This window comes from Rhopilema esculentum, chromosome 21, assembly GCF_057945365.1.
Source record: "Rhopilema esculentum isolate cy_ngs chromosome 21, ASM5794536v1, whole genome shotgun sequence".
Lineage (NCBI taxonomy): Eukaryota > Metazoa > Cnidaria > Scyphozoa > Rhizostomeae > Rhizostomatidae > Rhopilema > Rhopilema esculentum.
The window spans coordinates 1,080,243-1,097,495 of NC_142835.1; the positions used below are offsets into that span (position 1 = coordinate 1,080,243).

Below are 17,253 nucleotides of genomic sequence, written 5' to 3' on the forward strand. Positions count from 1 at the left end.
TAGCTTCCGTTGGTAATGTTTTTGGCACGTTACTTTTTTATTTGAACAGCCAGGATGCATCCCTAGTGGCTTGTGATGGCACTAGCAGTTTATGTAATAGGTCCAGCAGTGTTTGTAGAAGAGTGTTTAGTGCCTCAATTTATTTGCAAGCTATTTCGTTTTGATTAAGTATGTTGTTATTTCAAATTCCTGTGAATCAGTGCTTGCATTATCGCCATCGTCGTAGTCTTGGCAGAGAAGAGAAAGGTGTACAGATTGCGTCGTTATTTCTTCAGCCAACCTACCTATGCCTTACCATTTTATAAACACCCTATCCATAGGCCCACGCCCCCTACCTCACCACGCCCCCGAGAAAATCAACGACCAGAGTCTGACTATAAAGTACTTTGCAACTTCTTGGAGAGAAATTGCGGGGAGAGGTGGGGGGTGTTGCCATGAGCATTAAATTTGTAGAAAGATTCTATCTGGGCCAAGAAAAACTATCCACAACAATTTTTTATACTTTTTTTTCTTTCCTAATATTATAGCCTTTAGCATAATTATCCCAGGGCAGACCCTAATAGACAAAAATAATGAGGCCATATTTGCGAGTTCGACCAAAGGGCATGTCCTGCTTGATGTGTTAGCATTTTACAAAAGTTTTACTAAAGGCATTTAATGTATACTTAACTAATGAATACTTTTAACTTGTAGCCACGCATAGCCAAATATATCACCACATTACTTTAATTTTTGATTTTGGTTTCTTGAATTACAATTATTTATATACATAGCTCCTGGCCGTTTTGCGTCGTTTCTGTCCATACTTATTTTCGAATTTTTAATCGCCACATTCATAAAATCCGGTGGACAGCGTCATCTAGCGTGGAAGGTTTAGACCGGGCGTGCAAGCTTCACAAGCAAAGGCTATTACATTAAGCTTTAGTTCTAGTTCACTTCTCGACAATACTTTCAAGCTAAGAAGCATATTTCCAATAATAATAACAAAATATGAACGTCGAATGGACGTCAAATAAGGATATTAGTTAGGGCTCAATTCTTGATGGTAGCAACTTCAAATTTCTTTATTAATTCTTTTTATTCAAGTATTAAAGAAATAGTAGCAGAAATACACTCTTATTTATTGTATCACATTAAGAAACAAAATAACGTACACAATGCTAAAATCCAGTTAATTTATCACTGCTTGGACCATTGGAACTGGGAACGCTTTGCAAATTGGGGAGGAGTGCGGGTGTTGGGGAGAACTAACGGGGGGCACGCTTTGAGTTGTTAAGGAACGTAGGCATCTAGCACTAGTAACCAGGATTGTATTATGGTTAGAAAAATAGATTTAATGGTAATTAAAGCAGCCAGACACTGTACCAGATGCTGTGAAGATATCATTTCAAACGTGCTTTCAAGCAATGGTGGCGTCAGCCACTAGGCTCTGGTGGGGGGGGGGGGGCAAAACAAAAATGTTGGACCACGCCTTCTTTACGCCAAAAAATGCCCTTTTACCAACAAGGAACATCGATTTTACCTGAAAGGAAGGCCCACGACGAACTTATGGTTACATAAAGGCAGTTTGAGAGTAGTGAAATAAAGCTGACTGACTTGGCCTAAGATCGCCCAGATTGGGTTTATTAAAACGGATGTTTCAGTTCGGTAGTTGTTTCGCATTAATTCTGTAAACCCAAACGAAGCCTGTAAATTTTGAAATTGTCAAATATCTTTTAAAAAATACTCTAGAGCAAATTTGATACATTTTGGATACAATTTTCGGCTAAAATATTGCACTTTGTCAAAGCCGTAAATTTTCCCCTTGTTTTGACTCTTGAGAAAGCGACAATCTTGCATGCGCCAGATTGGCGGGTAAAAATTTTAATGAAACCCTGACATGCCATGATGTTTTAAAATTATTTGCAAGTGTTTGCTTCTTTTCTTTTCGGTATTTGTTATGCGTACGTGCTAATATTTACCAGTGGCGGCTCTTGCTAATGGGCATCTGGGGCAATGCCCCCTCAAAAAGATTCAAAGGAAATCTATGATATTCATATTTAATTTTGAAGATAGTCTTACTGTGGTTAATTATTTAAGTTTGTATCTCTTCTAGAAAAAGCTCCTTGCTATCCCGTCTCGTCCTTAGCCTCGCTTCTGGCCCGCTTGTGCCTTGAGCGATGATGTCATTTTACGGGCAAAGTTTTTTTTGCCCCTAGCCGACAAGCGCACAAGCTAATTTTCGACCTCGAGCATTGCGAAACGCGGCCTGTGATTGGCTTATTTGAAGGAAAAAATTTTGCCCATAAAATGACATCATCGCTAAACAACAACCACATCAATATATGCTTTTTCTTCTGCGCTCCATGACGATCAACATCGAACCATGAATACAGTGAAAAATTTGCAAACTCGACCTTTTTATCGTTTATCGCAATATTGATGGTCTGCCCTCCCAACTGTGAAAGTCACGAGCCGTCACATGCCGAAAACATACCCAATCAGGGCGACGCCAGAAATTTAGGTCGTCAAGACAACTAAGTAGCATCGCAGGTTTTTCAAACAACTTTATAAAACCAATTACCTGATCTTCTGAAAGGTAAATTTGAAATGCCTGAAGGATTTGTTGGTGCAACACTAGGCATTTAATGGCCAGTCAACTAAATGCCTGTTGTTTAATCGATGATTCATTTTGCGTCATTGTCCCTTACTCGTAGCGTTTTGGCTGTTAAATATATGTTGCCTTTCTTTTATCCTTTCTCGGGCAAAATTTTTCGAAAACGCCTTCTCCGCATACACATTTGACTAAGATGAAGGCTGCTCGGAGGCTGCAATGTGCAGAAGCAGTAATCGCTTTTCTAACTGTAAAGGAAGGGGAAAATGCATAAGAATAGGCATCGATAGAAGTGGGTTAATCGTAGAAACAAAGTTAGCGTTGATAAATTCGCCCTAAATCACGACGATTTGTACGCCATGTTTTCGTGCCATCCACAAATTGACAAGGAGCTATCCTTCAAATGCTCTTGTCAATACACTGAACAATAGCAATCAACGAGGATTAGAAAATGCAAAAAGAACTTCCCGGCATTTTATTGCATATTTTAAAATGGAAACTCCGGAATGTTGATAATTTGAAAATGTATGGCAATAATTAGGTAACCTCTGCGAATACACTAGGCATTTTGTTGCGGATCAACTAAATGCGGCAATTAAATGCCTAAGTGTATTCCAGCGCGAAATAGAAAAATTTTAAATTTTATCTAGGTATATTCAATCAGAACGACGTGACCCTAAGTCTTACTAGAGGAAAACGCCCCCATTATTTATCTAAAATGACGTCCGTGATGGCAGCTCGTGGTAGAACTTCAACTTCTACCGACTGCCTAAAATCACGGATGGTTCCAACGCCCCACCCAGTGCACTCCATAGAGATAATGTACTCATTCTTTGTACACAAAAAGCGCACTCGCATCACCGACACCACGGCGACGTGGACAACATGTATCCCACAATTCCTTAGTACCTCTAGTTCGTAGTTGTTGGAGTCGTAAAATTGTGACAGAAAACATTTATCCCTGAAGATGCTTCGCCTTATCGTTGTTTTTGCAGTATTTGCAACATTTATATCGTCAAATAAAGGTTTCTACTTGCCTGGTCTGGCTCCTATATCATATTGCAAAGTGCAGCATGAACAGCCTAATTGTGATGTAAGTATAAAGAGTCCTTTCAAGAAAATGGGCCTAATGTCTAACCATAATTGAAATTGGCAAGTCCAGCGGTATCCCATGCTAGACTCCACGTTAATGTCATTAGAAGGTTGTTAAGTTTACCAAATTTTAGATTTGAGATACACATTTTTGTTGTAAAGGTAGTTTAATGTGCTTTAGTATTGATGGGCAGATACGGAAAACAGTTTGCAGTCCGCGTCTGCTGACACGGACAGCATATGCTGCTTGGAAACGTTGGAAAATTATCTTCCATAGATGCAACAGGATTTTGTAGGTTATATTAAGCTTGTCAGCAGCTTATTTATTTTTCGCAATTTTAATTTTGTATCTCCATGCTGCAAAACGCGCATTCGTCATTTAGAGACGGCAAAAGCAGCAAACTAAGACGGCGATAATGTACTGGCAGGTTACATCATGTGGGCATTTTATGAAGCTAGGTTATGTTTAGAATCAGTGTCCCTGGAAAAACGACATTCCTTTTTCTTTGTCATATAGTGTATAATGTATAAGTATTTAACAATATTTCCTACAATATTCCCTAGTCCTTATATGACAAAACAGTTAGGCCAATTATTTTGATTGATTATTGAAGTTTGCAGTTTGCTCAGATTGTTAGGACTGAAAGCTAATAATAAGTTGCCTTGCCATCTTTCAGGGGGTGTTGTAATAAGGTGTATCATAGGAAGGGCACACCTACCATTGTGTAAAATCAGGATAATAGATGGGTTCTGAAATTTTGCAATCTGTAGTAAATTTTCAGATTCCTGATGTTAGTTCTTGTGAAGAAACCTTGATCTTTAGAAAAGGCCTAGTTTTTACTTACATGCATGTATACATTGCTTACCTTAAGATTTAACTTTGGCTAATGGTTTTTATAAAAACAGATGTTTGGCATGATATATATATATAAGTGTACTTAGCTTTTGTCATAACTCTTTATCGAGAGTGTTGTGATTCCGCAAATTAACTAAAAAAGATTTTTGCAATGCATAACTAGAAGTTCAAATGAATTGGTGCTCCCAAAGGTTGAAAATAACGTGTGTTGGGTATTACAAATACTTCAAATATCATTTTTGCAGAATTTCAAGCTTGTAATTCAGGCTGAATATAAATTTGGACTCTTAAAGTTGAAAATTAACATTAGGGGACACCTGGGGGATGAGGGGGCAGTTCCCCCAATACTTTGAAGGACAATGGTGTTTTGTTCTAAAACAATAGGAAAATGTGATGTCCTTTTATTAACAACCAATTCTGTCATCATTTGCAATCCATTTCACATGCCAACCTCCTTCTACCAATTGTTTACCAAAAATTTTTTTTACTCTGCATGCAGCATTACACTCTCCTTATGCATATTTGTCATACCTTTCTCAGTTGAATTCTTTCACTTAAATCAATCTGGAATTTGTTAGTTTTTACTTATTTTTATGCATGTGTACATTTTATATTAAAGTCAGACAGGAAAAACATCATTTCTTCTAGATGAAAAAAATTACTGTAAACTTAAATCAAGAATTGCTCAATTTTGTTTGACATAGTTCCAGCTTATCATCTGTGTGTTACCTGCTTTGACAATATATATACCATTGTGATGACAAAGATTGCAGCATTCAGTAATAGATTACACTTAAACTTTTGTCTTCATAATGAAATCATCATTTTTTTACCAGTCAAAAGTTCACTTGTTTGTCAACTCTCTTGATTCTGTTGAGTCAGTGATCCCCTATGAATACAGCAAGTAAGTGTCTTTTTTATGTTACTTAAACTGGTTTTTGTCATAAATTGTGATTTGGTGTTTTTTATTTGTCTCATACTGAAACTAATAGAAGTGGCAGGTGTTTAGCAAGTTAGCCAAAATCACTCTTTCATAAACTTTGGCTTAATAATTATTTTGATAGAAATTCACAAGTTCTGACAAACAAACTGAAATTCTGCAAAATTTTTTATTAAATATATCCACATGATTGCATGGGCACACAAAATTCCATGCCTGTGTCATCAGAAAAATATCAAATGACCATGGGTATTTTTTGGTTTTTGGAAAAAATGGAAGCTTCTGTTTCTATCAAAGATAATACCATGAATTGAAATTATGCTCTTAGTTGTAAGAAGAAAAAACATTCTAAAGTGACATAGATTTTTTTACTTTAGAAATAGCTATAAATACTGTTTAGATTGTTCTTCTTTGTTAATGGATTAAACTGTTAATATGGTTATCATTGAATGATTTAATTGTTTTCTACATTAAAAATGCCTATTGTTTATATAATAAACTTTTTTGTCTAGATTTGATTTTTGCCAAACCCCTAAAAACACTCCTTCACCATCAGAGAACCTTGGACAGGTTAGTAGTTTTGCTAAGGTCTGCCTCCTTTCAAACTGTAGCACTAAATTTGGTTACTTCAGTGATTTGCATCAATTTATGTAATATATGATAGAAAAGTTTTCTTGCATTCTGAATGCCCTCAGTTCAAACTGTTATGCTGACCGAGTGAATCTTCATACACAAACTCACTATGTGTGACAGATTTACCAATTCTAACTATGGAGAAAGTTTTTATCAGTGATGATATATCCTTAACATACATTCCATGCTGTATTATCTTTCGAGACAGAAGGTCAACTTGTACAATTGCAGAATATCAAATGACTGTTGACTGTCTGTTGCTATCTTGATGCTATTATATAGTTTTAATATAAACTGTTTTCTTCTTTTGAAAAATAGTACTTTTCTGAGTACTTTAGCTTTCTCTATCTTTGCTCAAATCTTTTTCAACGCAAATTGTGTTCATTTTGTGAATTGAGAAAATGCACAAACAAAAAGAAAACTGCTGAAAAAATCTACTTTGTAGATTTTGATTATTGATAAATCAAAGCTTCTTTTTTTAATTTAAGGTGGTGTTTGGAGAAAGAATCAGACCTTCTCCTTATAAGGTATGCCTTGCATTTAAAAAAGTTATGTTACAAAAAAGTGTTTTCTATTGAAAGTTGAGGCAGGGATGAAAAAGTTTTTTGTTTTACTTTACACCTTTAAATGGCTGTCTGTTCAAATCATGCAAACTGCCTGTTGAAGCCATCTTTTTTTCTTGACTATAGCATTTTGTACCTTCTTTTGATTTTTTAATCTAAAGACCCTAATTCTTATTATTATTATTGAAAAAAGTGTACAAATTTAAAGACCTCTGTGATTATGTTATGAACATTTCTATTGACTGGTCTTTCATAAATGTTCTATAGGCAAAGCTGTACACATTTTTGTTACAGAACAGGGTAGTTCTAAGTTGCTTGATTGCCTGGGGATTGCGTCAATCATGAAACTTGGAGTAGCAACTTAGAACGAACCCTCTTTTTCTACACACCTAAAGTGTCTATAATGATACATGTGCAATCTTTCTACCTGTAAATCTTTTGAGCCAAAATATGTTTTCAGCATCATATGTTAAAATGGCTAAAATGTCAATGGTTTGTTTTAGTTGGCTTTTGGCAACAACACAGCTTGTGATGAGGTTTGTACAAAAACATATGATCTGAAGAAAGAAGAGGATGTCAAGAAACTCCAATTCTTGAAGCAAAAAATAGCAGAAAACTATCAACAGCATTGGTATGTTTAATGCTGATATTATAAAACCTAGAGGTTATTATATTCTGACAAAGTTTGTGTATTTGAAACCAGGTTGATCATGGTGTTTAGTAATATTATTAATGTTAAGTTACAATTTCATTTTTAACTTTTGCAACCCTAGAATCAAATTAGAAAGTTCAATAAACATTTCCCATATTAAAAATGTGTTTCTGTTAAGCCAGAGATATGGTGGAGGAAGATACAAATTACTTTTTCTTTGACAGAGACCAGAGCTTATTGCACATCTTATGATCTCTTGCCAATTTTTAGGATCGTTGACAATATGCCAATTACCTGGTGCTATGAAGTCGCAGATGAGGACCAGAAATACTGCTCAACTGGTTTTCCAGTTGGATGTTTTGTCACTGAGTCAAGTGTGCCACAGGATGCTTGTGTTATCAGTGTAAGTATATTTGGGATTGCTGTTTAGAGTTGCTCTGTCAAGTATGAATTACCCATGTATATTATGTTTTTGAAGGTTGTATTGAAGTATTATACTGTCCTCTGTGGTTGTCAATTTTTAAATGCTCAAATGTATTCAATTTGCATATTATTATGTATTTGATTACTTTCTTTTCTACAGAACAAATTCAACCAACCAAACACATATTATGTTTTCAACCATGTTGACATTACCATAAAATATCACAGTGGAAATGGAGAAGACTGGGCTGGTGCAAGATTGTTGTCTGCAAAAATCGAACCAAGGAGGTAAGAAGTCAAGCTACATTTAAAAAGAGTGTCACCGATGCATCTGCAAAACGTAAGAGTTATATGGAGACCAGGCCAAAGAGAATCATCGGTGATGCATAAAAATAATATGGAAACCTGGCTTAAATACTTGTGTAGAAAGACCTAAATCAAAATGACTTGTAGGCTAAAATATGGCATATAGCCACAGGGTTCGTTGATCAGCACCTTGTATTCCTTGAACTTCGAGAAAGATTCTAGTTTAGTAATTAAGGATATTCAAATTCAGTTCAACAATTCAATTTTCTGCTGTTCAGAGTAGGTATCAATAGTGCAACAGAAAATAAGAAATTATTGAAATAAAAAGTAAGATGTTCTCCTGAAGAGTGAGTTACTCACAAAACAGGCTTGTAGAGATAAATCATGTAGTCTTATTTTCTTCAACTCTATGATATATATATATATTTATATATTATATATGTTTATATATGGCATGATTATTTCTATTGCTTTGAAGCATTGAGCATTCTGATTCGAAGAGCTGCTCTAAAGCAATGAATGCAAAAGGAATCCCCGGGGAGCTGAAAAAGGAAGGAGAAGTGAAGATTAAATACACCTATTCAGTTACATACTTGGTAATTATATTTTCATCACACTTGATTTCATTATAATTTATCTAGAGCATGTTAACTTGTATGTGAACCTTTCTGTTCAAACCATTTGTTGTTGAGTTACACTTTGTCATTCTAGAAGATTCATTTGGCTTTAAAGGACCCCCTTGGTCAATTAATTTTTCTATCTTTATTTCTTTTTTAGTAAACCCTAATTGTCATTTGCTTAGATAAATTTTCTTGATTTCATCTCATCCCTTAACATTATGAGTTGTTCTAACTGGGGTTGATCCATAAAATATTATTCATATCTAATATTTAAAACAAAGGTTCTGTAATGTGTAACATTTTCATCCGCACAAAGGTCAGTTGTATTTTGAAGTATCCTTGTTGTTTTTAAACAGGAAGACAACAAGTTGAAATGGGCTTCACGCTGGGATTACATTCTAGACTCAATGCCACACACAAGGATTCATTGGTTCAGGTAGGCTTTCAAGGCAATATGTCCCGATGCATTTCAATGGTCAATTGAATTCCCATTGGTTGGAATATTCAATAGACCCATTGTTGTGTATCCAATCAGCAACGTAAGACTAGTCTCCATGCCACACAAAGAGCTTTTTGTTAACTCTGAATGGATATAGGGACCGGACATAGGGACCGGGCATAGGGACGGGGCATAGGGACCGGACAAAGTGACTGGAGATAGGGACCGGACTTAAAATAGTGAATCAAATAATCAGGATGAGCAAAAACTGACACATCTACATGTAAGGACCTCCTGGCGTTCAATGGATGAACTAAACAATGACTCAAATTCTGGCCAAGACCGTTTAGCCCTCCCTATGAACCCCCCAGTAACACAATTCTGCCGCTAATCCTTAATCATAAATGCCTCTCCGAAGGATGGAAGACAGACAATAACTAATTTTTTGAAAAATGCAATACAGTATCTCGCAATTTTAATATTTTTTCAAGAGCTATAAAAGTTGGGAGATTCAAGAGATTTCTTACTCGAATTGAATTTCAAATTTTGGAACTTTTTTCTTTTCCTTTAATAATTTTTTTGAATCGTTATTTTGTGTTGTTATTCTCTGAAATTTCCCATGCGAATTTTCACGTCTGTTTTTTCTTTTCTGTAGCATCATGAACTCGCTGGTTATCGTGTTGTTCTTGTCCGGTATGGTTGGAATGATCTTGTTGCGAACACTTCACCGTGACATTGCACGCTACAATCAACTCTCTGATTCTGGGGTATGCTATATTTCATTTTAATCAACAGTCATTGGAAATTCAATATAGTTCAGCATTTTGTACGTCAAATAACTAATCACTCCTTGATGAAGAATTATGCTCGAAACGTCCCAACAATCTTTCACGTCTGTGAACAAAGTCATACTTTTACTATACTAATTTGTATTTATTTGTCATTTAACATGTTGGGTTGGAAGGGATTTGCCAACGGTAGCTCTGACCTATCTTTTTGAAATTCAATTTGTCTTTAATGATAAAAAAAAAACAGGTTTTAACGCATTTTTCGGACCAGCCTTATTCCAATTCAAATTTCCACTGCCAATTCAAATATGTACGAATTCTAAATGCTCACTGAAATTGCCTTAAGTCATGATAGCATTGATTCGGTATCACAGGGATCAAAGTGGCACTGATTTTTTTAATCATGCTTGTGAGATCCAATGTCTTGCGATATTTGTAAGAATATCCTTGATCTTTTTGTTTCATTGATGGCTGTAGAAGATAAGGTTTTCCACCGTTAACATTTTTGTAATATTTGTCAAGGTATCAAAGTTTCTTATAAGAAATTGATAAGGAATAGTGAATTTTACAAGACATTTAATTTAATAAGAAATTCATCTTGAAAACAGGAAGAGGCTCATGAAGAATTCGGATGGAAGCTTCTGCACGGTGATGTTTTCCGGCCACCACGGGCAGGGATGCTGCTGTCCGTCTGTATTGGTGTTGGGTCCCAAATCTCCATTATGATATCAGTAACCCTTGGTAAGCTAGCCTGGCATGATGTTTGCAGAGTACATCAGATTTTAAAAATATTATGAATTTAGTAATTTTTCATTAACTTTTCATCTTATTTAAGCCAACAGTGTTACCGTTTAAGCTTCTTCTATTGTCATAAGTATGCTTGGTTTTTCTGTCAGATTTTGAGACTTTTTCGATGTATGCAATATTTTGCTCTTTCTTCCAAATAAACAGTTATTTCATGAATTCCTTTATATTTTTTATCAAAGCATCAACGCAAGCTTTTTTTATTGCAGTATTCGCTTGCCTTGGTTTCCTGTCACCTGCAAACAGAGGAGCTTTAATGACTTGTGTCCTGGTGTGTATTCATATCTTCTATATGTGTTTTTGCGATCAAAGCATCCAATCCATTTTTCATGCACTTACTCTCATAGTTTCCCTCATCACTGACGTTCTTTATCATTTCAGGTACTCTTTGTTTGTTTGGGAACTGTTGGTGGATATATTTCGTCACGAATGTACAAAAGTGAGTTTAAATTTAGCGGCATTTGATTACAACCTTCCTTAATGAATTATGGTTAGAGCTTTAGAACAGTGAAGCCTGGTGTAATTCATTATGGCTGGAATGAAGGAAGCCTTACACAAGGACATCTGTATTTCTAGCCTTATATGTTTGCATTATCCCTCGCAGGAGTAATCTCTGAAGCAAAGTATTATGATACAGAAATAGAGAGAATGAAAATTACTGTTTGCCCGTCTGTCATAAAGTGCTCGACACCGTATAGGCAGAGCTGTACCCCTGTTGCTTTTTGCCTGTTGATCTGTACACATGTTACCTGATGATCGCATTAAGCGTGAAACACAGTGTCGCAACTTAGAACCGTCCTGTCTGTTCTATACACCATTAGCAATAACAGAGAGAGTTAAAATAGAATTAATTTGAATAAACGATTTAACATTGAACTGAAGCTCTTCAATTGTTGAATATTTGTAGTTATTTGGGTCATCGATATAGATAAGTTAACGAATAACTGATCAAACAAAACTTTCTTTTTTGCTTGAATAATCATGATTTTCTCCTCCTCAGTGATTGGAGGTGAACGCTGGAAGACAAACGTCATGCTTACGTCATTTCTGTTCCCGGGGTATGTTCGAGCCATTTCAAAATTGTTTACCAACATGATTGCGCTGTACTGCCTTCAAATATCAAATAAAAGTTTAGCTTTGTATACTAACGTTTTCACGAAGTCTCGTATTTTCTTTCTAATACTTCAGTTGAACTCATTATTGAAAAGAGTTTGCTCTCAGTAATGTTTTGATTTGTATCGAATTTTCCAAGTAGTTTCCAATATCATAATGGCAGCAATGCCTTTTCTAGTTTTCAGGCTTATCTATTTATGCATATTTTATTATTTTATGGCAAAGTTGCCATCCAGATAGAAGAAATACTTTTGCAAGATCATTTTTTACACATAGTTGCAATTTTCTAGGATTGTTTTTGGCGTGTTCTTCACTTTAAACTTGGCATTATGGGTAAAAGGCTCCTCCGCGGCAGTCCCATTCACAACTTTGGTTGCTCTTCTAGCGTTATGGTGAGAAAATTTATAATTATTCTTGCGATACTAGAGGCTATATTGGTCGGGTAATAAAACAGATATTATACCAGAAAAACAAAACCTTTTCAATTCAATCGCAATATTTTTGTCCATCGTTCGTGTAAATCTGCTGGTTTATTTTCTGCCAGGATTACACTGATCACCATTTTTTATAGGAGATTCTGTCAAAAAGCATTTTTTCCTTCCTTGATCTCCATGCGTTCTTCCCAAAAATTTACTTAAGAGAATAGACAATTTACACGAACTTTCAATGTAGAATTATGTATTTTGAAATCTTTTTACTGTGTTGCAATACTTTTTCATGACGTGTGATAACGTTCTTCCGGCTCTTAGGTTTGGTGTCTCAGTACCATTGACATTCCTTGGTGCCTACCTTGGATTCAAAAAGAAGGTAACCTGTTTTATCTGAAACACAATCTTTATTATCTCGTTGAATATCTATCATCTGAAAAAATTGTGTGGATTGCATCATTTCGATAGTGTTTCATTAACAGTTATCTCTTCTGTTTTCAGGCACTTGAGCCCCCCGTCCGGACCAACCAGATCCCTCGCCAGATTCCAGAACAGGTACGTTGACATACGGAGGTTATGTTCTCGTTTAATTTCCTGATAGTTATTATAGGTTAAAGTTGAAATTATAACTTACTAAATCTTGCTTTATTGCTATTAAGTTCCTGATTTTAAAACTTAACTGTACACAAAGTTTTCCTAGACAAATTACATCATGTTTTTCACTTATATCGAAATACTCCGTAATATGTACATCTAATATCGTTAAGTCTTTAAGTTGTGCGAGTCTAACTTTCTTTGTATCTAATCCCAAATCGTGCGTATACTTTATTCCTTACTATGGTAGCATATTTATCCATGCAATATATTTGTCAATATTCTATTTTTTAGATAGTCGTATTTTATCAAAATTTGCAATAAATCCTGCCTTCCATTTACTTTCAGAGTATTTACACACGACCACTGCCATCAATAGTAATGGGCGGAATTCTGCCATTTGGTTGTATCTTCATACAGCTCTTTTTCATTTTAAACAGTATATGGTTAGTTTATCGGCTATTTATCTTTGATTTAACAAGTTGATAGATTCATTGAGCCTCAAAGTAAATGTTGTCTCTAGCTGTCCGATGATGCATCACGACTTTTTTATACAAAACAGCAAATAATTAAAGCACTTGAGAAGCTTATTCAAGTGAAGTTGATATATTTTAGAATAGAAGATTGTTGCTATTTGTCGGTCAATGTGTGCGAAGATCTAAGAATAATTCAAATTTCATAGGTTTATTAACAATAACAAACTGATTGAAAAATAGACGTTTAAGACAACAGATGCCTAGCTTACCAATCTTCTGCTCTCTCGGCCGATCATTCGTGTTTTTTTAACAAGTTATCTTTAAAATTATTGTGCTCAGTATAGCCAAGACATTTTACTGTTTGTCATGTATTTTTATATGTATGTTTGTACTTTACTTCTTTCTGCTGCTTTATTAAATGTGTTGTTGGCTGCATCGTATCTGATACCCTATCATAACCTTTGTATGCTCTTCTCTCGAAAGCAAAATCGAAGCCGTAAAATTATGAAGGTACCGCTAATTGCTATTGTATCTGTGACAACCTACACTTTTATAGTTTGTTTTCTAATTGTGATTTCTGTTGCTTTTAAAGGTCGCATCAAATTTACTATATGTTTGGTTTCCTGTTTCTTGTATTCCTCATCTTGGCGATAACTTGCTCAGAAACGACCATCCTATTGTGTTACTTCCATCTATGCGCAGAGGTAAGTCTGCTTTAATTGTTTATTTGCTACAGCAGAAAGCAACACTTTTCTAGAAATTAAGAACTGTTTTTATAGGGTCAGTTATTAGTTCCTTTTATACCAAGCATCTAATAGCAGGTTTTAGGACAATGAAAAGCTATGTTTATTGAACAGCACCATAATCATTCTACCCGACCTGGCCACTGCTACTAAGATGTTGGAGCTTACTACTGAGTTTTTTCAAGGCTTTTGGCCTCTGGATAGTTTCTCTCAAACATTACAACAGATTTGAAATTCAAAGAGAAAAGCTCTCTATGCTCATAACACAAAAGCTTCTGTCACGACACAAAGAAAAAGAACCCAGACCAATTGCTCCAAGTAGTTTAACTGCATAATTAACTGCGTTTAAAAAGACTGTATTTCTGGTTAATTGAGTGCAAATTTTCTCAAATCCGCTTATGTCAGGAACGGTGATATCGAAAAGACCGAAGGATATGTTAATAAATTCTCATCATTTGTTAATTATCGCTGAATAAAGTGGTATTGAATATCCATTTCAGTTTCATATATCCTAAATATGCCCAAAACCTTTACAATTTTTATTTTTTAGCATGTTACAGTGGTTTGCATCAGTATTACAGCCATATTATAGCAGCAATACTATAGCGATATTAAAGCAATATCACATCAATATTATAGCAGTATTATAGCAATATTTAAGCAATATAATAACAGCAATATTACAGCAATTTTATAGCAGCAGTATAATAGAAATATATTACAGCAATGTTATAGCAGCAATATTATAGCAGCAATACTATACTATACTTTCTGTTTCAAACAGTAATCGAATTTCCTGTTAAGCAATAACAACATAATCGAGTTTTTATAGCTCCTTTACCAGCTGTTTTTATCGTTCTACAGGACTACAGATGGTGGTGGAGGTCATTTCTCACTAGCGCATTCACTGGGGTCTATCTATTCATTTATTCAATACACTATTTTGCAACCAAGCTGACTATCACTGGCGCCACCAGCACCTTCCTTTATTTTGGTTACACGTTTATCATGGTCCTTCTCTTCACTCTCTTATCAGGTGAGTGTTTTTATGACTTGAGTTCGTGTCTCCTAAAGTAGTTCAGCATACGAAAATTGTGGATACATGGGATAGGATAAAACAGCATGTTTCTTCCAACATAAGAAACAAAACTGCCCCTCAAAGAGAACAGCCTCCTCGATCTTGTAGGTCTAGAAACACTGTTAAAACAAGTGATTCTGCCATCGTTCAACATCTTTTAGACAACCCAGATTGTGCAAAACTCTATAATGACGACATGTTTCGGATAATTGGCAGGGCCCGGTCGTCCTTCCATCTAGCAGTTTTGGAGTCAATCTACATAAAAACGAAAAAGCCGCCATTGTGTAGACAAAAGGAGTTCGTTTTCTCTCTTGGATTCCATTGGTAATTTTTCTCTAGGCTCGCGGCACTGATTGGTCAACCCTACCGGTCTTGTGCTTGCGTTTTTCTGATTGGCCTATTTCGATCTACAACTGGGTATATATTTTCCATCGTGTTCTTTCGGAACCTTATTCTGACGTTTTATGCTCTGAGGAGTGTCAGACGAAAAAGCTTTTAGCTTTGCTTGCTTTTTTCAAGGCCATTTTCAAAGAAGGTTTGGCTCGATTTCATTACAGCATCCTAGTGACCAGCTTATAGGCCATTTGCGTCCCCTGCTTTATTTACATGCTTAAAACTGAAACATTTTAAGGAAGATTTTAGTTGTGAAGGAAGTAGTAGAATTATTTGTTTCGTAAAACTGTAAGGTTATAGTTTCCCAGTTCGGGTTTAACTAACACTACATCATTTTCTATCGTGTATCCGCAAGTCAAATATTTCTACATTATTTTGGCCCCAAGAAAAAATCATTATTATCCTCAATTGCTAATAAACTTGAGCCAAATAGCTGGACACATTTGTTAGATAACAGCCTAGGTCAGTCAGTTTAGAACGTTGTGAATGGTCTTTTTTACCGAATTGGAGCTTATTTAAAATGTTTGATCGGCGCTTCCGTTATTTTTTCAAGACATAATGTGATATGATCTGAGTTTTTTCGTCATGGCTACAGTGCATCACCTGTATGCTGGCACAATACCCCAGAATCCCTGGTTCATTTATCACTGCTCCAGTTGTTTCATGTTGGCAGCCATTCCTTTTAAGGGTGACATCAAACATTGTTTGAATCCCACCAATATTAACATCACTTTTTCAAGACTTCCTTGTTGTTTTCTGTCAATGTGAAATTTCTTTTTCTTACTCGTAGGAACAATTGGATTTTTAGCTTGCTTATTCTTCGTCTACAAAATTTACGGTGCTGTCAAAGTCGATTAGAAAGAGCTCCCGTGAATATAAAGTTGCCCTCGTTGTTAATTTTGAATAGCAAGTATTTAAATCCAGCTAATTGACACCTATTTTTAAGAAACAGTACTGATGTAGCAATCATAATTAGCTCTATGTAAATTACCTGAAATTTCAGAAAGACTTATTGTAATGTGGTACTTCGAGGTAATGTAGTGTGGTAGTAGATGCTTTTGCCGATATCATCGCCGTAGCTGGGACTTCCACCTTTTTGTCTACTCAAAATAATTCGGCGTCCTTTTTGACCCTCAAGTGTCCACTTAAGTGTAAGACCCTTAAGTGCCCATACCCGCGGCCAGTTGGCTATGATGGCCTGCTAAGTAACTTCTTGAAATGGGAATAAAGATGTCCTTAGGGATGGTGACATCTTGAACATCAAGTTTATTGCTTCGTTTGTTCAGCTAAAAGTTGTAGTTTTATTTGTAAGTCTTAGAAATTGATAAACTTTCCGTCTGCTATAATATCATATCATTAAGTTAATAGGTGTGACTAAAACAGCTTTTTCATTAGACTGTAAACCGTCGATTTCTGAAAGTTTATTGCCAACGATATCTGGAATTGCAATATATGCGTCATAGGTTAGAAATCGCTGATACTCGTAAAAATGCTACTCAGAATATTTTGGTATTACCGGTTGTTTGGAGCGTTATTTTCTGAAGGGTTTCATACAAAGCTGGCTCAAGTTGAGTATTAATGCATATCGTTGCCATTCAGTGCGTGATTGTTATGTTTTGGCTCATTATATATATATAAACTTTCAGATTATTAAACAGTTATTGATACTCATGATTGTAATGTTTCTTTCCTTTTTAAAATTGCGAGCTTTTTAACCAC

The 17,253-nt window shown here is 35.4% G+C and overlaps 1 protein-coding gene across 1 annotated transcript; it reads left to right on the forward strand.

Annotated features, from left to right (window-relative positions):
* The first annotated feature begins 3,493 nt into the window (after positions 1-3,493).
* LOC135684139 (transmembrane 9 superfamily member 2) lies at positions 3,494-17,205 on the forward strand. Its single transcript, XM_065199549.2, has 21 exons — positions 3,494-3,686; positions 5,378-5,445; positions 5,994-6,051; positions 6,603-6,641; positions 7,181-7,308; positions 7,600-7,732; positions 7,913-8,040; positions 8,537-8,654; positions 9,035-9,114; positions 9,773-9,884; positions 10,514-10,646; positions 10,919-10,980; positions 11,091-11,148; positions 11,710-11,767; positions 12,113-12,214; positions 12,572-12,629; positions 12,752-12,805; positions 13,193-13,290; positions 13,913-14,024; positions 14,928-15,099; positions 16,325-17,205. The coding sequence occupies exons 1-21, from the start codon at positions 3,561-3,563 to the stop codon at positions 16,390-16,392; spliced, it is 1,965 nt and encodes a 654-aa protein (XP_065055621.2). The 5' UTR covers positions 3,494-3,560; the 3' UTR covers positions 16,393-17,205.
* Positions 17,206-17,253: the final 48 nt, after the last annotated feature.

Bases quoted from the DNA above. Each gene is read 5' to 3' on its own strand.
- LOC135684139 (XM_065199549.2), top strand. From the start codon at position 3,561: ATGCTTCGCCTTATCGTTGTTTTTGCAGTATTTGCAACATTTATATCG. The intron at 7,309-7,599 runs GTATGTTTAATG...GCCAATTTTTAG, and splicing joins GAAAACTATCAACAGCATTG to GATCGTTGACAATATGCCAA. The intron at 12,630-12,751 runs GTAACCTGTTTT...TTCTGTTTTCAG, and splicing joins ACCTTGGATTCAAAAAGAAG to GCACTTGAGCCCCCCGTCCG.